A 23,162-nucleotide genomic window follows, 5' to 3' on the forward strand; every position below is an offset into this window, starting at 1 on the left:
AGCAAGTTCCGAAGCCAATGTGTCAAGTAAGTGTAAAAATTAACACCTTCAACATTTGTCTAAATAAGTTACAAGGATTTTGAAAATAAAATGTGTGTTTGAATGAATAAGTAGTTTTACTATTGATTTTAAGGCACTAGATATTGGATTTAGTTTTTTTGTTATAAGTAAAAATATAAAAAAATTAAAAAAGAAAATGTTGTAAAATAACCAACTAACCATGCACACTGTATTTTGGTGTGCAAGTATTTTTTAAATACTTTCAAAGAATCAACAGGGCAAATGTTTTATCGTGTTAGTTACAAAAAACATAAAAAAACAAAAAACAGAGAAGCAAGAAAACGATAACGTGTTTCCAAAAGTGAAAATGAAACTTAAAATTATTTGAATACCGGTATATCCAAGCCATTAGAAAATCACTCGAGGAATGCCATCTAGGGTCATAAAACTAACTACAATCATCGACTATTGGTGTATCAATAGTCAAAGCTAGAATATTCACTAATATAAGTTTCTAATTAATTTACAATGTAAAAGATGTCTCCTAAAAGTTATAAATCAAAAGATTAAAAGAGAAAATCTTTCTAAAAGAACTTTTTTCAAACAAATAGCTTAACCTCGCATACCTATAAAAAATAGATATACATCTGTTTAAAAATTGTTACAATAACTTTGTTGCTGGTCCAATAGAGTGTTATCTTAGATAAGGTATTCTAATAAACACATTTACTTTGAAAATCATGTTCAACCTTAATATTATTTGTAACATTATTAAAATCTTTTTAATATTCTAATCTATAAAACATGGATAGTTTTGGATTTTTTGACAGATAGTACTTTGGTTTTCGACAAACATTTCCATTTAGAAAAATATATAAGTTTAGACATAACACTAACAATACCTTTTCTTATGGTTTGAAATTTGTAAGAAACGACACAACAAATAGTTTGAATACACACAAAGAATATCTAAAGAGCAAGTATATAATGCCATAATAAATTAAATTACAATACACTAATGAAAGTTTGCACGAAAAATGTATTAACTGACAGTAAACAAGTCAAAATTGCTTAATGAAGTGAATTGAAACAATATTTACAAATGTACATATATATGAATATGAACAAATATTTGTGCAGGAGAGTAAAATGAATATTCAAACAAAAAGAAAACATTGATAAAGATATATAAAGAAGGCAAAATATATACATTTCTAAATCAACTTTGTACAGTTACTTATAAAATATACTAGCAAGATGTACATACGGTACCAAAAACATGTAAAACGTATATCAATATTAATTATGAAATTATTTGCCAAGAAAATGGGATTTTACGAGAAAACTTCTTTTTAGTAATTGTAAGTTTATACTAAATTTGAAGATCATTAGATTCCTTGTTACTTCATGTAACGTATCATAATTATTATCTTAGCTGGAACTATTATTTTTTCCACTAGTCCCACATGCTAGTTTATACTAACCCTTAAAAATCTAAAACTAGAACTCAACGGTAATTCTCTTTCGAGAAGAGAAAATAATATCACAGAATTGATACTGTTGTACCTTACTTCTAAAAAATACGAGAGATAATTAACGAGATAACAAGTAGTTTGTGTAGTACGCCCTTGCGTCCTCGATCTTAGTTGAGGTATTTACGACATTTTCTCGACAAGCAGTGACAAGAGATCTTTTCGTCTTCTAGTGGGAATTTATAGTCGTAAGTCAATTCTTCGCCTTGGACGATTTTCCTGAGAGCAAAAATTAAGATGTGTTTCTTTCCAAGGATGTCAACCACTTTGGAGTAGCAGTTTGGCTGAAACAGAATAATTCAACTTAATTAACATTGTGGTTTTTTTTCAAACAATAATTCTATGTATACTAATCTTTAAATCAAAATTATATAAAGTTTAACACGCAGTGCTACTTACCAAGTTTTTAAACAAGCACACAGAGTACTATTACATACTCCAGAATATAAACTATATGTACAAGACACAAACATTTTGGTATATTTCAAGTATTTCTCAAAGTTGGTTGCCAAAGAGGTTATAACAAATTTTGAACAACATTTTGAAAGCAGCACAAACAGCTGGGTAAATGGAAAGCGAGGGAAGGTGACAATGTTGTAATGCAAATAATGAGGAAGAAAAATTACCACATTACCACAATATCAGTGTCAATGATCATGATGTAACACCACAATCGGAGGATTAGGATTAGGTGTTGGAACAATAGGGATGGAAAATGTTGCTACAAAGAAAGAGTATCATGAAGTACAGTATTATCACTGATAAATAAAAAGGAAATACACAAAATGTATGGAACATTTTGCTGACTTACTTGTGGTTGATTCAGACAAGTTTTGTTAAAACATTTACAAGTTTATTGCTATGTTTTAGAAATTGGATGATACGATTTGGTTTGTGTGAATAAAAAAAAAAAAATATAAACTATGAATTTTATCAAAAAAAGTTTCCTATTTGTCTGCACTCTGAAGAAGTTCTATCCTATAATCTAAAACAAGGCCAATCTACAACAACAAGGGGAATCTAATATGGAAAAACCTTTATTTTCGTCCGAGGATGAAAATAAAAGTTGGTCAAAAGGCTGGGAAAAATCTAGTTTCCGCCCTACAGCCCTTCAAAGTACCCATGTTATTGTGAGCTGCACCTTTTTTGTAGCTGCAGTTAATGAAACAGCTAATACAGGTAATTTTTATAGAAATCTGTGTATTTATAAAGTGTATAAAGGTGCATTAAAATCCGGGATCGTTTTTCACATTGCTTCAGGCTAGACTTAGGGGTTGCAGTATTATCACTACAAAAAAATCCATTGGTGATTTGGCAGGGTTTGAACCTAGGACCTCAGGGACTGAAGTACTGCGCTCTACCACTAGACAACTAAAATTCGCCCCCCCCCCCCCCCCCCCAATATACAAGGACAAATCTTCGGTTTTAAGTTAGGTAAATAGTTTGTGTATCTAAGAGCCTCTTGGTTATAACTTTCCAATTTAATTTCTTTCCAAAACCAGCCACTTTTCTTTTTCCTAAGTTGTTGTACCTGAAATTTGTTGAAATAGTTCCAACATACCTCACAGGAATGGTTGATGAACCTTGCCGCGTTGCCGTGCATCGTTGCATCGACTACAAAATGGTCATCGATGCGGAACATGTAACATCCGATGCCCTTGGAAGTGTAGTAGTGTTCTCTCTTATCTGTCAGTCCAGCTCTAATCACCTGCACAACACATTGTTTAGCTTGGTGATAAACTTCATGAATTTTAGTATTTAAATGCAACACATCAAAATAATACGATTTTAAATGTTTTTGTTTTATTACAGTTGGTTCTGTCATAGATTTGTGTAGAAATGTGAAACACTTGCATGTATTTCGGGGCCATACACATATAAGGTAACACACTTAAGGAGGGGGAGGGGGTATGGCATAGCATTACGCTGTGTTATATGGTGGAGGGGGGGGGGTTTGAATCACCGTTACGCAACGCACACATTCCTCTTCAAAAATACAAAAATAATCAAATTGATATCTAATGTTTAATTTCTAAGCTCATCAAACATTTACTGAACAATGATTTGAAACATTAAATGAATATTTTACAATTCTTAAATGTTTAATTTCTGTTGGAAATGTAAGTAATTAATTAGTTAATTAGATAAGTTAACTAGTAAATTAGTTATAAATTAAATTAGTTACATTTAATTTATTTTGTCGTTTTATTATATTATTAGTAACAATCTTGTTTGTTTGTTAGTAAAAATTTTGCTTTGATGGAAAAAGGGATGAACAATTGGATTAATATCATTGAGCATAATTTACTACAAAATGAATAACCAATAATTAGGGTCGCCGTAATTAGGCTGATGCACCATTGACTTTAAATATTCAAAATAGCCATTCTGTTTCTGTGAACCAAATATAGGCCTACCATTGAATACTACTGTCACTTAAATGCATTCATTTGGTCATAGCAACAGCCAATTTTCCTACATTGGTGGCTTTAACTCGTAGAACTTTAGCAACAATTGTTTATATACCACTGATAACACTGCGGTGATATAAAAACCATAAATACCCCCGCTGCAACAAACCTGCTGACTAAGCGAATTTTCATTTGTCTGAATTAATTTTCTATTAAACCTATCTAAATAACATTAGGTTTAACAAGTACCTAGGTTTGCTGCTACTAGGAAACTAATAAACGGTGTTTTTTAGTAAAATATTAATAGCTTAGGCTAGTATAAAATAAATAAAATTGCCAAGTTCGATCAAAATATATCCATTTACAGGCGAAGTACATCATTTTACAATATTCTCCATAAGAATAACATGGGAATTTTAAATTTAAAATTTGTTGAATTTTCTCCGTTACCAATTTGTACAAAAACACTTTGGTATACTAAATTGTTTGTTTTTTTAACCTCTTTAAAAAGGTCTCGAGAGAAATTGAGAAGTTTTAAGTTTTGAGGGTCAAAATAAGAAAAGCCAATTTTTACCCCATAAAACCCCGTTCCCATGGTCCGATCATGCTGGTTCGCGAACTAATTCAAGTTTATCCCGCCTTACACCTTTAAACCAAATTTCATCAAAATCGGACAAAAATTATTCAAGTTATCGCGTTCACGGACACATATATATATATACATATATGAAAAATTTGAACGATTGGTATTTTTGGCCTCTGGGGACATCAAAATGATAAAGTAAGTCGGTCCCGGGCCTAGGTCTTACCATGCCACCTGTGGTAATACTGTAGCTACTTCTCTATAGGGAAGTTCGCTAAAACCCGTCAAAATAGAACAAAAATATTAACCCTAATCTAATAATCTGAGTGATAAAAAAATAGAAATTAGGAAAAAGCAGAATACAACCCTAACTGGAACTGAAATAAGTTACATTTATTTTTTCAAACCGAACAGCTCAAATGTCTGTAGTATTTTAGGCATTGGTAAAAATGATCTTACCTCTCCAGCATACTCGATGACCATTTCACCACCGTCGATGTCTCGGAGGCAGAACAGCCCCCGACCGTGTATGTCTGAGCGGAACACTCCGACAGCCTCCTTGGAAGTCTCCTTCAGGTGGCGGAACCTCATGGCCATCGGCAGACTTGTACTGGTGGCTCGGCGACTGTTGGAAACACACATAATTATTAAGTCTTTTAGAATGCCTCAGAAAAGTTACAGGCATCAGAAACTGACACTGTCTTTCTTCCCTTCAGCTCTAAGCGGCCAGACATTTTTGAGAACAAGGGTTTGTTCACTGAACCATATAGCAAAAAATGAATTGAAATATAAAATTTATTAGTCCATATAAATTATCAATATCCAGTGGATCCAACGATGAGAAGAACTATAAAACTAAATTTGCTGCTGTTGAGAAAATTTTGTTTGTATGCCATTTAATGGGTAACCTTAATGGGTAAATGTCAATAATGATTCTAGAAGTGCCTGGAGATTTGTGGTTTGGTACCAAGACGTCAAATTTTATGAAAACCAAGCCTTCACATCACTTAAACGACAAACAAAACCAATCAATAGAGTTTTAGGAGGCTGCAAAACAAAAAATTCCACCAAAACTTGAAAAACTCAAAAAATGCTTATTCTTTCTCCTTCTCCATATCCTACCAAATAAAGAAATACTAAATTTAACATAAATAAATAAATATAGGATGGAGAGGACACAGCTAACTCACCTGATGAAAGGTTGCAGATGAGTCAAAGAACACATAAAATCACACACATAATATACTTAATATTTCGCCTCTTTCAGAGGCTTCTTCAGAAGTAGGCCTAGATGGTAGTTACGTAAAATTATTGGTCTTTAGAAACGTAAAATTATTTTCCTAACTAAGCATTATTATGTAGCCTAGCTCAAAAAAGAAAGAAAAAAGCATAGCTTATTTAGCAATAGAATCATAAAGTTGCGTTACGTCAATAGTTCGAAATAAAGATTTACGTAATAATAAATTGAGGAACAGGAAATGTGTATGAAAACTCCACAGCTGGCTTTAAGTGTCAGATAAAGTCAGAAATTGTATCTTTAAAGCCGTGTTTACACAAGGCCAGTAGAGCAGGCTGGTTGAGGCAGGTTATGTGCCTCTGGTTTAATTCAAGTTACCTGAGGCAAAGAGCCTGCCCGCCAACTGGCTTCGTGTTAACTTGGCTATATATTTTAAAATTTGTAAAACTTGTTGACACTTTTATAGCCTTGGCCAGATCAGTAACATTACTATTCGTAAACAGGAGACTTTTAGTAAAGATAATGTAAGCTTTATAAGAGTTAGAGAAATAATATATTAAACAATTACCTGATTCCATTGATGATTTCCGCCTCAGTGCTAATAATAAGCTTTGGAGGTTGCCTGTGTCTTGATGCCAGCCAGCTGAACATGTCGTATTTTCTCTTCTTGTTAGAAATAGGCTCAGTACGAGCACAGCCAGTTGGGTTCTCTCGCAGCACTTCACTGTGCCCAAACAGCTTTGTCTTGTGATACACAGGTTTGTACTTGGTACAGCTCTTCACACCCGGTAATTGTTCCAGTAAGAATTTCACACTGTTGTTTTCGAGCCCGAGTATTTCCGCGTACGACTTCTGGGAGTTGCGAGGCAAAGGAGGCAACCGCTTTTTCGATCTTCCCTCTTGCACAGCATCAAATATCTTCTGCCAAGCGTCTTCCACGTCTTGAGAACATATGGAAACTCCATCTTGTGATGTAATCTCGTACATTAACTTGGGATGAGCCATGTTAGCTACTGAGGAACTTTTCTTACTAATTTTGCAGGGTTTCTGCTTATTTCCAACCACTTTGTTTTCTTTTAAAGGAAGCCTTTTCTGGACTGCTTTGCTTTTGGTGTTGACAACTGTGTTTTCTTGTTTAGTAGTTTTAGTGTTATTCATAATAGGCTCAATTTTTTCCAGTAATGGTTCAGATTTGACAGTATCAGGTTTTGCAATTGTTGTACATGGGGGTTGTTTATCATTTGACAGATTTAGATTCGTTAGTGGGGAATTCACGTAAAAGACGTTACAGCTATTTGTCTTCTCTTTAGAACTAGCTTTTACTTTTGTTATGACAGGCTTAATTGGTGACTTTCTTATGATTAATGCGGGTTTACTAACGTTGATACTATCTACTGAATTAATGACAGGTTTAATCAAATTTCTTTCTTTTTGAACTGGTTGACTAATGTTGATATTTTTACAGGTGGTTCCATCAAACATTGGTTGTTGAATAGATTGATTCATCTGCGAGCTCAATTCATTAGTTCTCAAGGAAGGAACTAACATCTTTTCTTGTTCATCACTTATTTCCATAATTTTCGGAGTTCTTTGTTCATTCCAGAAATTTGAAGAGCAGTTTGTCAAAGAGTGGTTATTAAAAACAACCTTTTCATGAGAATACTGAGTATTATCTAAGTGATTATTTATTGATGCTGAATTAACGTTGCTAAAGGAGTAAGGCAACCCAGGCAATGGGACTGTTTTCTGTATGCTGTGCGTCTTCTCGACTGTCACCTCTTGGACAACAGGCTTATTGATGAAAATGGAGTCTTGAGCCGAGTTCACCATTTTCATGCTGTTCAAATCTTCCTGTGTGACTTGTCTCGTTACCTGTTGATAAGTGGTGCGCTCTTTGACCTTGTAGGTTTCCTGATAGTTGTACGTCCAAGGTTGAGAATCTGATGGAGGGTAGACAGTTTGAACATTGTTCTGTACGGGATTTGGTGGTGTATTGACCACCACGTAGCTCTGAGGTACGTCTATGACAGGTTTTGCTGTTTGGAAGACTTGTGTAGTGGTTGCCGAGTAGCTGCTGCCTGTTATTACTCCAGACACAAACTGACTCGTGGACATGACCGTGTTGCTGATAACCGTCTCCATACCCATGTACACAGGCTGAGGGTTGACATTGGTGAGGTAAACATTGGTAGGTTGCTGATTGATAACCATTGTTGATTGTTGATCTGGAGCATTCACTACCAGTTGCTCCACTCCGTTGGGTTGTATCAGCGTACCAAGCACAGTAGGAGCTATCACAGGTTGCAGGCTGATCTGAGGCTGTATTTGTAATGTCACAGGAATCTGTTGCGGTTTTTCTTGCATGTCCAGGGTTGTGATGTATTGGTATTGGATATTATTGGCCTGGACAGCTGGTTGTGTCTGTAAGTTTTCAATGTACGATGGCACGACATTATGAGACGGTACTTGATGAATGATGAGCGCAGGAGGATTGGATATTTGATATTCTACTGTTTTTGGCTGTACAAGACTCATTGTAGTCGAAGTACAATCTGGTTTCCTCCTGCTGTATGTCTTCCTGCTAACCGGTCGAATTCTAACAGGAGAAGTCCTGCCACAAGCTGGACTAACTGTTAAGAGGGTATCCTCACATTCGTAAGAAGGTCTCATAATTTTTTGTTTGGCAGGATATGTGTGATAGTCATCTATTTTGTTTAGAACTACAGAACAATTAGGAGTTACAGTTTCAACTGCAGAACAATTAGGAATTGCGGTTCCAACTGCAGAACAATTAGGAATTGCGGTTCCAACTGCAGAACAATTAGGAATAGCAGTTCCAACTGCAGAACAATTAGGAATTGCAGTTCCAACTGCAGAACAATTAGGAATTGCAGTTCCAACTACAGAACAATTAGGAATTGCAGTTCCAAAAATTGATGAGTCATCTATTTTGTTTAGAACTACAGAGCAGTTAGGAATTGCGGTTTCAAAACTTGATGAATATGTTTGACTAGATGGTGGTGTGATGGTAATAGGTGGGTTTACCAAGTTTTTACTGTACAAAGAGGATAGTTCCTGTGACTCAACTGCAAGTTTGGTTTTTTCGTCAAAGTCGGAGGATCTTTGGTGTTGATTATTATCTGTATCAATTTCCACTACATTTGATTTCAATTCAGGAATTTTCGTTGGAAAATTTGAATTTGAATTCCCTACAATCTCTAGTTTTGCTTCTGGCGAGTTGGTTTTCTCTTCTTCACTAGAATCACTTTCACTGCATGAGAGAAAGTCTACATTACAAGTTTGCAAGTGCCGTTCCAAACTTTGTGCAGTGCGGTATGTCCTGTGGCATCGAGCACACTTTACTGGATTTTCATCTTCAGATTTATCTTTTACCGTACAAAAATCTGTGACTCCATCTAACTGACTGAGTTTCCACCCATCTTTAAGATCTCTTTCAGGACTGCTACAATCACTACTACAACTGATATAATCATCTTTGGCGTTTATTAGATATGAGTCTTGTTTAGACAATTGTGGTCTGCAATTGAGTCTTTGAGTCTGCAAACTTGGCGGAGATGATATCTCATCAGATAAAGAATCTGCATCACTACTTTCATCCCCCGCACCATCAATTTGTAGAATTTTTGACAAGCTAAATTTTTTGGAGTTCTCTTTGCCTTCAGATTTGTCAATCTTCTTTTTATCTGTACTGCGTGACCTAAGTTTTCTCGGCGGCAAGCCATCAGGCTGAACTTCACATTTCTCTTTCAACTCTATTCTTTTCAAACTAACTTTGCTTTCAAAAATATTTGGGAAGAGATCATAGTTTATATTTACTTTACCAGAGCTCTGAATGCTAGGATTTGTTTTAATAATGGGTTTACATTCTTTTTCTGGCTTGAATTCCAAATTAGATGGCTCAAAATTCATTAATTTAGGAAAAATATCTTGCATTGATATTCCATCAATTAAATCATGAGGAAGATCCATAAAAAGAGCTTCTTCAAGGTCGGGAGGGAGCAGGTCATCTGATGCCTGCGGATCATCTTCTTCCTTGATGCAAACATTGTCAATGATGAGGTCCAAAGTTTCTTTAACTTCATTTTCATCAACCTCAAAGAGAGTTTCTTCAATCTTAATTTCTTTCTCCATACATACATCTTCATTCACTGTACATGTATCATTTTCAATTTCCATATTTAGACTGAAATCTTCATCTCCACTCACACAATTTTCTTCAAATGAATGATCAATGGTATAATTTTCATCCTCCAGGGATGTTTCACAAGTATAAACAATCTTTGTTCTAATGTGGTACTGCACCAATCTCCAAGGTTCAACGGAAGACCAAAATAAACGTGTACACTGAAAATTGCATGGTATAATCGAAGATTCCTGGTCTGACAAATCAGCGTTGAAGTCTCCAAGGCTGCTGATGGTCAAAGAACCGATCACCAATTTTATACTTTGTCTCGGAACACTTTTCTTCTTCTTCTTTTCTAGCTCAACATAAACAGGGCGTGACACAAGAAAGTCTGGTCCAGCGGTTAAGAGTCTGGAAGAAACAGTATCATTTTTATGGTTGGCACAAAACAATGACTTGTCTTCATAAAAAACACAGTCACCTTCCCTGGCACATGGGAAATGATAAGCTTCAGGACATGTTCTATTGCAACAACCGACACTGGCACCTTTCTTTGAACAATGGGAGCATCGTATGTGTCTGCTCCTGGAAACAGCACTTTGTACATTTTGGAGGGATCCATCTATTTCTTCAAAAACCTCACTGGACCATAAAGCACAGTTTGTGTGAACCCAATCATTCTGGCCACAATACAGAAGCCTTCCTTCTTCAGTTGTTTTTCCTTCGCCCAGTTGCTTACAAAGAACACACATTCGATTATCCACCGATTTATCTAAGTTGTAGTAATAGTCAGAGGTCAAATTAAGTTTTCCCTTTAGCGTAACACTAACATCTTCCAGGACTATTTCATCAGGTTTTTTGTCTGGAACCGTTTCAACATTTTTTGTGGTTTCTGAAGGATGATTTATTCTTGTTGTGGGATCAGGTACATCAGTGCCTTTAGGATTGAACCAAGGAAATATATCTTCTAGTGTTTGATAATAAATTTTTAACAACTCTTCATTGTGGATTATTGTCATCATTTCCTCCATGTCTTTGTTGAAACAATCCAAGGAATCATAATCGTTTGAGTTAACTTTCTTTTTAATGGTGAGCAGTGACACGGGAGTTTTGTTGCAAGACTCTAGCTCCAGGCAGATACATTGGTCATTTGTTGATTTAAGTTCATCATCAGTGCTTCCAATCCCTAAAAAACAAATTTCAACATTAATAAAAAAGTACATATCTTCATCAATTTTTAATAGTATTAAAAAAACTCTTTTGTCAAATATCATTCTCTACAATATAATCACACGGTAAAACTACTTGACACCAAGCAAAAAATTAATCTTTTAAATTCAAGCTAAACCTGAAACAAAATTGTAGGCTACATCATCCAATTTTTACGGTTTTAAGGTTTGTGGTAGAAAAAAAGTTTAAAATCACTGACTAACCAAATTTGATTAAGGAGAATTATTTGACTAAAATATGTTAAAGAACAAAATTGGTATTGATAAATGCAAAAAGACTATTAAAAAATTATGAAGAATAACTACAGTATGCTTTCTTTCAGTGTTTTCAATGTGTAGAGACGTTGCTCAAGTAAACTAAAAACTTTATTTACCTGAATCACTTTGAGAGGTCGCATGAGGAGAGAACTGAGATGGCTTCTCCTCTCCGTTCTGGTAACTGATAGTGTCACTGTCCAGTTTCAGTTGTAGCTCACCGCTTTTGGCAATCATTGAACCATCAGCTGCACTAAACTTTGTCCTTGTATCACATAAATTCAATTGCTTTTCTGAGGTTTCATTTTTTGGATCACAGGCTAGACTTTCGGCGTTTTCCGCAGAAAAGGTTGGTAGACTTTTAAGGCACTCCTCTTCACTTTTCAAGGTTTCTTCCTTTTGACTCTCACTTTGCAGTTTCTCTGAGGATTCGGCGTCAGACTGTTCACTAATGTCCGGGAACCTCAACACGGTCCTCTGTCGAGCTCCAACTCCGCAATTACAAACCTACAACAAACATTGTCAATGAGGATATTTTTTTAAATTTTATTTTCAGTCATTGTAATTTACATTACAAGACAAAACAATTTAACTATTTTTTTTTCATTTGTCAAACTATAAGTTATTTTTAAACTGATTTTACTTTCTTTTAGATTAATGAAAGTTGAGTGTGTTGCTAACCTTGTGGTTAATGTCTCTGACTTCTGTGCAGAGGGATGGATTCGATCCCCAGCCTGTGTACAACAATTTTACGGATATTGACAGCTTTCACCTGATTCATTCAATGTTTTCAATAAGAAAATTATACTGGTTTTAAATTAATTAAAAATGTCAACATTTCAACAATTACTTTATCATCCCTATAAATATTGGGTCTATCATTTCTCAAAGATTGTTATTCTAGAATAAAACTTACTGGATATGGCATTTTCGTTGGACTACACTTGAGGAGGTCACAAGCTTTACGGTTTTTGCTGAGGGATTTCAAAACTGCCAGAAATCCTGCCTTCATTTCTGTTTCTACAGCCAGCCACCAAGGTGCAGGAGGCATTTTGCAACACATCCTGGAGATAAGATTACGATTAGTAAGGTCAAAGTCAGAAAGAATTTTACCAGCTTGAGAAAAAATGTTGTAGACAACAGAATTTCAAAATTATAAGTTTTATCTTATTCAAAATAATTGTTGGAAAGCTGAAAACTCTTAATACACTATGGCAAATAATAATTACTCTTCAATAGAAGTTTAAAGTCTGAACTCGACTTACTTGCACACAAACTCAACACTATCAGGCAGGATACTGAGTATGTTGTATTTCTCGTTTGACAGGCCCTCGCACTTAGCGTGCACCCAACATTTGCAGCGTTCACACTCCATCATCTAAGAGGCAAAACAGTCATAAAAATTGGAGAAAATATTGTGGCACTACATCAATATAGGTTTTCTAACAAATCCAAAAAACAATAAGATACTATATGATGAAAGCAACTATCTTAACCATCGTGGTATGTTTTTCATTTTTGAGCCCTAAGTATTAAGGCTGTGTCAATGCTCTATACCACAGATTCTTGGACAATGGTACGGTATCCAGAATTGATCGCCAAGAGATAATGTCGATATCTGACACGTCTGCAAAGATTTTTGTGATAAAAAAATTAAACGCTTTTGCCACAATTGGAGTTAACGTCAAACACATTTTGGTGACCGTGGGAGACACCCTTTCAGGAGACAATCAGAATTTCGACTTGATCACAGAAGATGGCATTAATGTTCACAAAACTGTGAGAGATGTTCGTGATATGACAGTGATCATGGAAGACGATGATGATTTCGTGACCGTGCAGGAAGTGATCTGGATCTTGCCGCTACTGTGGGAGTTGATTTAGATTATGAAGTTTTAGTGACCGCAGTATAAGAATTTTGCCACGATTGCAAAAGATAATGGTGATGTTTCCTTTTTGGAGGGGAATATTCAGTGGTTTGCAGCAATTGTTCATGGAAGACAATGATGATATCGTGACCATGCAGGAGGTGATCTAAATGAAGCCGCAATGGTGAGAATCTATAATAATGTTTAAATGACCATTCAAGATTATCAGAATTTTTCTACAATGACCAAAGACAATAGTGAGTTATGTCCGTTATGTCAGGGAACATTCAGTGGTTTGCTGAAATTGGGGTAGGCAATGATGTTTCTGTGACCAAGATATTCGGGATTTTGCCACCATTGCGAGAGACGAAGATGATCTTTCTGAGATTCATATTTTTTCCCCTTGTGCTATTTAGGATTCTGCCTTGATCACGGAGACAGTGATGGATGTTTCCAGGTAAAATTTGAATTGGCTAATTACAATTTATTATTGTATGTTTAATTTTTACTTCACTTCAAAAACACCCCAATCCCCCAAATTTACTTTGTGTAAAGATAAAAAGCAGGGTTGGCATATTATAACCAATCCAGAAGAAAATTTCAGAAAGAAAATTCTGTAAGAAATATAAGTAGTATTGGTAGCGAGATCAGTATATCTTAATATCAACAACTCTCTACTAAAGTAAATATAAAAATCTTTACAAGCATCAGAGACAAAATATTATACAAAGATGTTTCTTTTAAAAACTATCTTATTATTTAACACACTTTTTTTTATCCAACCAAACGGATATTTAAAATCAAACCAAACACTACTTCACACTCAAAATCGTATCAAATACAGTTCTACAAAACTTATAAAACTCTTATAACCAATTATACAGAATAATGCCACTTTTCAATAAACTGACTCTAATATTTTTAATTAATAGTTTTTTTACATTTTGAATAGGCCTACTGTTTTTTATTTTAATCAAATACATTTTACAATTACAATTTAAGTTTAATTCCATACTTTAAAACACAAACTGCTAACTTGATAATAACACTCAAAAATACTTGGCAACTAAAGCACTCAAAGCTATTTATTGATAAGACTACGCTAAATTATTCTTTACCTGCTGAAAATTTGCTAAAATACTAAAATAACTTATCTACAGCTTTGTGATTATTTACAATACAAGACAAAACACCACAAACAAAACAATGAACATTAAAAATATATTTGAATTTAGATTTTTAGTACTTTTTATAAGTAAGTACCTAATTATTATTTTTTTATGTCACGCCTTTACATCCTAGGATGCTAGGTTCTAGCCCGGAACTGTTTTACACATTGCTTTAAGCTAGTCCAGAGGGTCGCGGCATTATCACATAGATAAAATCCATTGGCGATTGGCGGGATTTGAACCCAGGACCATGGGCTCCAAACGCCCCATACACTCTACCTCGCTCTACCACTAGACTAGCTCGTTCCCCATAAGTAGTTGTTTAGATGGTACCAAAACCACCATACAAGTTTAAAGCATCAATGATGCCAAATAGTGAGAAAGTGCAATGATACCATTCCCGCTCGAAGTTAGTGCGAAAAAAGTGAAAATTATTGGGTTGGAGATGAGGGATTTATACCCAAAAACCAGAAAAGAGGAAGAACATCTCCTTATTGACTTCCCCTTACAAACGTTTATTTAATATTTCATTATTTGAAGGGAACAAAAACTAACGACAATTTACTAATCTTTAAAAGTTAAGCGTAAAAACAAAATAAATATAGCTGATAATAAGAAATTTTCATATCCAAATTGAACCCATCATTAGTAAATTTTTAATTAGAGAGAGAAATTTTGTAATTTTAATAACAACTATAACAACTAAGTACTTAGTTTACAAAGTATTTGACAGGTACATATATTGAATTCTAGTAATGTTAATTTGTACCAACAATTTATAAATATTATTTATTAATCTTAAATTAGTACATAGGTTTAGACTATTAAACTATTTGATGAGCAAAACAAAAACTCCCCAAGAAACATTAATTTAATGAGTTTGTTACGGTTTTTGTTATTGTTTTATGTAATTTGATATCATGTTAATGTAGGCATGTATGTGAGTAATGACAACAGGTCGTGCAGAAAGATGCACAAAAACACATCACCAAACGTCAAGAGATCAATCAAAACTTATACATACCAAACTTTATTTAACCACGCAGTCATGAAGCTAGCAAGTTGTCTGCAAAGCTTATAAAATCAATGATGTTGCAATAAGATTCTGGGATTGGTATGGAATCAATGTCACCAAATTAGAAAGTTTTTTAAGGAATCAACAATCAGAATCGACCTCCTCCTATTTTTAAGGTTTAGCCACATAATTCACAACCTATTCCACATTTTTTCATGGTTGACAGAATTCATGGCTGATTTAAGGCTACAAGGTTTTTACAGGCTTACTGAATGGAAAAGGGTCGATCGTACAAAAAAACATAAAAACTTTAAAATTGATAAGATGATTCAGATATTTTACTGTCACAGATAATGTTCAAGACAGGTAGGTTTAAGGGAATAAAAATGTAACACCACATATTTCATCCCAACTAAAAACTTCCTTCGTTGAAAATCCAGTCAGTGGCGTTTAAATATTTTAACTATTGTCAAGTCTAAAGTGGTTGGGTTTTGTGAGCAGGATTGGCTATTTTCCATTCAGGTCAGGCTTCTACCCTGACATCCTTTAAATCTGAATCAACATTTAACACAAATGATTAAAGAAAATATATTAAATTTGGATTAAATTGAAAGTTTGATTGATCTCCCAAAGTGTACACTAAAACTAGTGAGCTACTTACATAGCATTTCTAGCTAAGCTAAGCTTGCGGGTTATGTACAGCATGGCCAAGCGACATTTACAAACCTTTACCTTAGTGTCGAAGTCATTCTCATCATAGCACCTCTGGCACAGAGGGCAAAAGTTACCCTTCTGTCTCAACTTGAAGCAGACCTTACACAGTGGCAGGTTGCCTACAAACTTGTACACTTCTGCCTGGTTGCAGCTCTTACAGCATAGACAGGATTGGCACACCTAAAAAACATCATATTATTTAAATAGACACATTAGAAAAAAACACCTGAAGTCTAGGATGCACTCGCAAAGAGGTTAAGGGACTATTTAACAAAGGGTTAGCGTTAGATAGTAAAGGCTTTGGACTAAAAGTATGCATATTCCGATATTTGCGGGCCATGCTCGGGACAGGTCAGATCAAGCTATTATTTTCACGACAGCAGAAAATGTACGATAAATTATTGACAATTTTGCTGTAACCGTGGAAGATGTTTTTGATTTTGGATGCTGCAGTAGATAATCAAAATTTGATTGCAATATCGAGGATATGATATAGAATATTGTATGAATCAACTGTAGGACTAAGCATTCCAACTTTGGCCTCACACGATTTTAGTCCGAGACCCGAGGTTATTCCCGAGGAAATTGGGACATTCTTAACCCAACCAAACTGGAGGTGAAAAAGTGTGGCCCGCAGACCCCTACCTTTGACAGTCCTCCACACAATAAAAAAGCCAATTGCGTTAAAAACAGCAAAATATATTTTTTATCAGGGATAGATTTTAATATTTTTTTACTCACCCAAGGTCTATCTGCAGAGTGTAGTCTGCTAGCCACACGGTCGGCCGCGAGACACTCAGTGTGGTACGACTTGTGGCACTTCTGACAAGCCACCTGGGACCCTCCACCACGTCCACAGCCACAACATAGTGTACACCTGGCACACACCCAGTCCACCTGCCACCAGTCACCATCACTGCCACTGCTGCCACTAGCCTCCACACAGTACTGGTGGTACGGCTCACAGCAGCACACACAATGGATGAGCTGCAATCACGTGGTTCAGGAAGTTATTTTAAACGTCATATTTGGAGTGTCTTTTTTCGTAAATGCAAACTCACATATGCAAAATAATAAGTAGGCCCTACTATATTTGTAAAGCTTAAAAACTACTGTTTAATGAACAAGCCCAGTTACCTTGTCTAATCCCGCGCTGCCACAAATGAAGCATATTGCACTCGGGAGGGAAGCATCGCCGATTCCTATCAGAGCAAAGCCATTCCTGCCGACCTCCTCAGGATCGTAACTCTCCCAGAAGTGAATGGAGATGAGTCCAAGGTCGTCCCCAGCAGTTTCACCGTTGACCAATTCATAATGCTGACGAGAGAGGTCTTGCAGAGTTCTTGCCTGAAAAATTTAATTTCACATAAATAACAAAAATAGAAGAAATAGAATACAGAGTTGTTAAAGTGTGGACACCCTCTATTAACTGTTATGGCTTACACAGGGAAAGTCATACTCTGCACACCTCTATAAGGCATGAAAGTGCACTTTTTGTTGACATACCAATTCTTTCCCGAGCCCCAAAATAGGGTATTTTGAGAGCATTTGAAAAATCTTTATTACAAAGCCCCATCAAATGACACCTTCTTTTAAAGATCTGCTAAATAGTTTGGTTGCTCTTTCTACATAAATTATTGTTATAATAACTAAATATTGTAATAGCTGCCATTTGAAGACATACCTTTCCATCCAATAGGCCTTCTTCGGTAGAATCACTATTTCCCTGAAACACATGGAAAATAATGTAAAAAAAAAACACATTCAAGTTAATTGTAAGCTGGACAGCATTTCAAAAAATAGTAAGCTAAGTAGCATCATAAACGACAGAATATTTGGTGTAATCTTTTAGTCTTGAACCTTTGACTATTGATACAACTTCAGTATCCAATAGTCAATGTCCCAAACTGTAGGCCAACGAATAGAAAACATTTTGTATTGGTCAACTTATCTTTTGTGCATGTCAACACAATTTAAAATTGGGGATTTGGTATAAAAATTAAAAACATTACTGCAACAATAAATACAGTCTGCATGACACGTGCATAGAAATTAAAGCAAGTAGCAATAATCATTCCCATTTTGTTTAAGTATTTTTTTTTAGCATTTCTTTTTAATTCATAAAAGTTGCATACGTTTGTAAGATTTCACATCAATTTACTGTTTATTTTTATTTTTTTTTTTTACTTGCAAACCTACTTTTATTTACTGTGAAAATAATGAATAGCTGGGTGTGAGTACTGATAGAGTTAGCAGACAGAGGGTTGCCGGTTCGATCCTGAGAAAAGCGGGTGGCTTTTTTATGGTTTTACTATGCTTATAGTAATACTCTGGGTAGCCGGGTGGTTATAGTGTTCGCCTTCAAATCTGAAGGTCCTTGGTTCGATTCCAAGTGAGATGTTTCCAGACCAAGATGCCATTTGGCATTGGGCTATGAAATAATGATGCTACCTAACAAAAAAGTTTATGTTAGATAGGACCGTTCCCTTTCAATAGTTTAACAAATTCCACTAGCGTAGATACACACAAAATAACACACACAACATTTTATGGACTATCACCAATATTACCAACTTTAGATTAACAACTTACAGTGGTTTTGGGGAGAGATTTATTCTTTGAACTTTCACTATCGTTGCAAGGTTGTCTAATCCTTGAACCAGACTCTGAACTCTTTCCATCCAGATCCTCAAGCGACCTGAAAGACAATAATTTCTTAAATGTTTTATTTTTATCATAACACATAATGACAATAGAATGACATTTTCACAGTGATAAATAAATCAAAATGATGTTTTAGTTGAAGACATTGTTCTACACAAATCTTAAGCGATTTTATTATTTAAATTTATTTTGAGTACTGTAATTGAAATGCATAAGATTTTTAACAAGCAGAATTTTTCCTACCGGCTGTTCCTGGAAAGATCAGACGTAACGGAAGCAGTTCCATCGTCAGTTGCTTTTCCTGAGTTGGTCTGTTTCTGTTTAGACGGTGATGTGTCTGAAAGCAGAATAAATGGTGACGTTTTTTGGGATAAATTTGTATATTTCAATATTGTTACAAAGTATACAAAGTAATTTCCTGCTGAATTTAAAATGTTTGGATCCATATTTCTCTGAGGAATTATTATAATGAAGTAAAATTTTTGTAACCTAGTAAATTCTGTAATAATTGGTTTTTAGGACATTTGAGTGTCATTTTTAAATCAAATTGAACATATTTACATTAGTGGTTATCAGAAGACTTGAAACATCAGACTTTAAATATGTGTTGGTTTATGTTCTGACCACAGAAACAGCTGATATTTCCATTAAAAAATATGTTACCGCAGAATAAAGACCTAACACAGAAACCTCACTGAGCCAGTTAAAACATGTTTGAATCTACTGTGATTTTTGGTAAAGTACTAATAAATTTCACTTAAATATGATCAGCTGATAGTAACAGTGTAGTGATGTCAGTTCTCTTGCCTACCGTCCCACAACTGGTATACAGCCCGCACGCCAGTGACATCAGCACTCCAAGGTTAAGGTGTAGAAACTAGCAAATTCAAATACACTGATTTTTAGGGACCAGTGAGAGTTCTGGGTTAGTTCTTTATACTGTGATTTTACCCATTAAGTTTTGTTGATGATTTGCTTTGAATATGAAGTTATTGCACACGTTTTTAAGGGAAAGCGGCTCACCTGTCAAATTTATTTGCATTCGCAAGGAATTAAATTTGTCTTTATCACACTGAAGTCTGAGACGCTAACCGCTAGATAACACCTCAAATTTAGCTAGTACTAATTATTACAAATTATTTATTAAAATGTCGAGAAAAGATGGAAATGAAATAAACTAATCTCTCCACCTGTGAATGTAGCCACGGGTTGTCCCAGCACGAGCGATGCACTTCTACAAACATGCTTGACTCTCGGCCCTTTCAATTTATGGAGCCTAACTAGCTTTTCTTCTCTTTTCCGTTGAATTCTGGAGAGCTTGTCTTCTTTCCCCTCTGGTTTGCCATCTTTATCTAGTTTAGGATGCAGCCTTGGACGACCACGTGGCCTCTTTTCTGTAGTAAACAAATTGTCAGCATTATTTCTAATTTACTTTTACAGATTTTTAATGAATTTCCTTATAGGCTATATTTATATTGTAAGCATCAACATTATCTTAATGGTAAGATCTAGATCTAAGAACTTTATTCAGATATGGGACAGCTGTCATTTATTGTTTCAGGGTCCCATGAAGCCAAAACGCAATTAATTCAAATTGTTTTCTAGGCCTTTCAAGACATACAGTAACAACTCAAACTTGTTTTAACATGTAGGAAACTTTCTCCAACTTGCCTATTATTTTATTATACTTCTCTTTACACAAAATATCTTAAATTCTGTTTTTTTTTTCAAAAAATGTTCATCAATTAAAAACTTAGGATAAAAGTTCAATTTATTACTTCTTCTATTATAAAATGAGCTTCATCATTTTCAAAAGGAAAGATCACCCAATATCAATAGGCAACATTGATAAACCTAAAGTGGATAGAACCCAACATCTTACCAAGTACTAATCTCCTGTTGTATCTTGTTTCCATAAATGTAAAACTGGTACACAAATTAATTTTTTTGTTAAATACAATCAAATTTTCAATGTTGGTTCACAATAAATAAGTAGGTAGGTAGGGTAAAATTGCCTAATCATGAAATAATTTGTCACAAGCACATTAAAATTGTATCAACTTGTGATTTCGTCCCAAACCAAATAAAAACAGCATAAACCCTACCTTTAATCTCCTGGTTTATCTTCCTGATAACTTTATTCACTGTCAGTCCAGGTTTTGTTTTCATTTTTGTATCTGCATCCTTTCTTGCTATAGTTCTTAAGGCCCTTTTTGTAATGATTTTAGCTATATCACCGTCGAGTTTTCTTTTTCGGTCCATTTCAATCTTTGGTTTCTGAAATAAATAAAATAATTATTGAAAGGAAAGCAAGCAAGCATTTATTAGGCCTATAGGCTTAAGTGCAATAAAAAATGTTTGATGGTAATTGAATTCTAAGTAAGAATTAGCTTTGACTATTGATACAACTAGACATTCCATCCCCATGTTAAAGTTGCCACCAGTTTTTGTATCGAAATCGTGGTAGTTAATTTGAGCCACCAACAGATTGTGCTGATCTTACTATTGTCTGACGAATATACAAGAACCATTTTTCCAAGCCAAACTCATGGACCCTACTCTAAGCTATAGCTAATTGTCATGACCCGTCAAATACATCAGAAACCAAAAAATATCAGATAGAAAATATAATTTCATTTAGTCACTAGAGTATTCTGTCACTAGCTCACACAACTATGTTCTTTTTTAATAAAAATTGGCAACAGCAGGTCCATATAGATGGGATGTCTACTTCAGTATCCAATAGACAATGGTTAGTAATAGCTGTGTTACAACAAGCAGATTCTAGAAAATTGAACTTAACTTGATGCCTTTACTTAAATTTAAAATTTAATTAACTATTGATGTGAGAAACTAACCTCAATGGTTACACTTTTTAGACGGGATTTACAATCAGTTTGCTAACACATCAATATCAATAAAGGGACATAATTTAAAATCTTTGGCAATCATTTCCAAATAACAGGATCTTAGATTAAGTTATATCTTTCACAAATAAACATAAATTACCTATGCAATTCTTTTAGATAAACTCAAATTTCTGGAACAATTAAACTAACCCAAACTGCAAAATCTGGTTGTTGGAAACGTAACAAATATAAACCTCCAAAGAGTAAGCCTACAACTCATAGCATAGTTACACATTTTAAATTTCCTTTCACTTTTCTATACATACTGTAACATGTACGGTAAAACTCTGTCTGAACTCTAATCATGGATACTCTCTAGAATAAAAATAATAAAATCACCCTGAAAAAACAAATTAATTGCAATTACAGTTTACGGTAATCTGTTACATAGTTTAATGTGTGCCAATTTCGCCATCACGAGTCTACTGTAGAGTTGTATTGATTGGTGGGCTATAAGTGTCAACTGCCTAGTGGCAATTCCTATTCTTGAAAAATCCAACCATCCAGATAGGGTCGGTTTCAGTTGATTAAGATAAATTGAGTTCTACTGAGTATTACCTGTAGACTGACCACTTCAGACGAGTCGTCCTCTCTCATGTATCGTGGTAGCCACTCTGACAGTGGTCTGGCGAGCTCATGAGGCATGCGGTAGGTTTGGAGACAGGTTTTGAGCCAACACGCTTTACATCGTTGACCATTATAAGCTCCCGTCCCGGGGTCCTTTACGTAATGAGGCAGATAGCAATGGCCTGTTGGATTGTGAATACGATTAGTGTAAGAAATACATGAGTAGTCACAAGTCATATGAAATCAGACAATTAAGTGTCACCAGGTACATAATAAAACCACAATACACAATAAAACAATTGTAAGGATTTTTAATGTTTATAACCCAGATAGTTGCATGCTGTCGCAACAATAAACTTAAATGCATCTAACATACTGTTATTTTTTTAAATCTTCATTTACCTTTTATCACCTTGCTGTTTGAGTTGGGAACCTCAAACAGAAATCATTCAATCACTTATATCACGTAGTTTGAAACATAATTGTATTCAACACTTATGACAAGACACTCTTTATAAGATGCTAAAGTTAACAATAACTTGACCTATCACTATCAGTTTGTTTTGGTTAAGAGGTGACTATTGAACATAGGCCTATTGTTAGTTACTGTCAGCAGCAACCTCTATCGAGTGGTTTGATTCAACCATTAAAACATTTCCTTTTAAACTGGGTACTAACACAGGAATGAATGTGTAACTCACAGCTTAACATGATTTTACTCACATGTGCCTTCTGCAGTTGCGTTTTGGAAACGTATTGACTCTATATTGTATAGGTAACAATATTACCAGGGTGTCTAGTTTATTTCCATTATAAAATTCAAGACAAATTCCAGACTTTTCAAGACTAATTCCAGATTTTTCAA

At 34.8% G+C, this 23,162-nt stretch overlaps 1 protein-coding gene across 1 annotated transcript in view; it reads right to left on the bottom strand.

Moving 5' to 3' along the window:
- Positions 1-1,245: 1,245 nt before the first annotated feature.
- LOC128993051 (histone-lysine N-methyltransferase trithorax-like) overlaps positions 1,246-23,162 on the bottom strand; it is a 29,562-nt gene continuing 7,645 nt past the window's right edge. Inside the window, exons 5-20 of the mRNA XM_054416805.1 lie at positions 22,289-22,479; positions 20,927-21,098; positions 20,012-20,215; positions 19,065-19,158; positions 18,750-18,855; positions 17,842-17,883; positions 17,295-17,504; positions 16,899-17,144; positions 16,176-16,337; positions 12,657-12,769; positions 12,308-12,455; positions 11,511-11,898; positions 6,332-11,093; positions 4,986-5,151; positions 3,094-3,240; positions 1,246-1,816 (exon numbers count right to left, since the gene is read on the bottom strand). Coding sequence (XP_054272780.1) covers positions 1,643-1,816; positions 3,094-3,240; positions 4,986-5,151; positions 6,332-11,093; positions 11,511-11,898; positions 12,308-12,455; positions 12,657-12,769; positions 16,176-16,337; positions 16,899-17,144; positions 17,295-17,504; positions 17,842-17,883; positions 18,750-18,855; positions 19,065-19,158; positions 20,012-20,215; positions 20,927-21,098; positions 22,289-22,479 — 7,325 coding nt within the window. The 3' untranslated portion in view covers positions 1,246-1,642. The remainder of the gene's footprint in view (positions 1,817-3,093; positions 3,241-4,985; positions 5,152-6,331; positions 11,094-11,510; positions 11,899-12,307; positions 12,456-12,656; positions 12,770-16,175; positions 16,338-16,898; positions 17,145-17,294; positions 17,505-17,841; positions 17,884-18,749; positions 18,856-19,064; positions 19,159-20,011; positions 20,216-20,926; positions 21,099-22,288; positions 22,480-23,162) is intronic.

This window comes from Macrosteles quadrilineatus, unplaced genomic scaffold (genome assembly GCF_028750875.1).
Source record: "Macrosteles quadrilineatus isolate MER2022 unplaced genomic scaffold, UCM_ALF_1.0 Scaffold_4__1_contigs__length_99947679, whole genome shotgun sequence".
NCBI classification, from domain to species: domain Eukaryota; kingdom Metazoa; phylum Arthropoda; class Insecta; order Hemiptera; family Cicadellidae; genus Macrosteles; species Macrosteles quadrilineatus.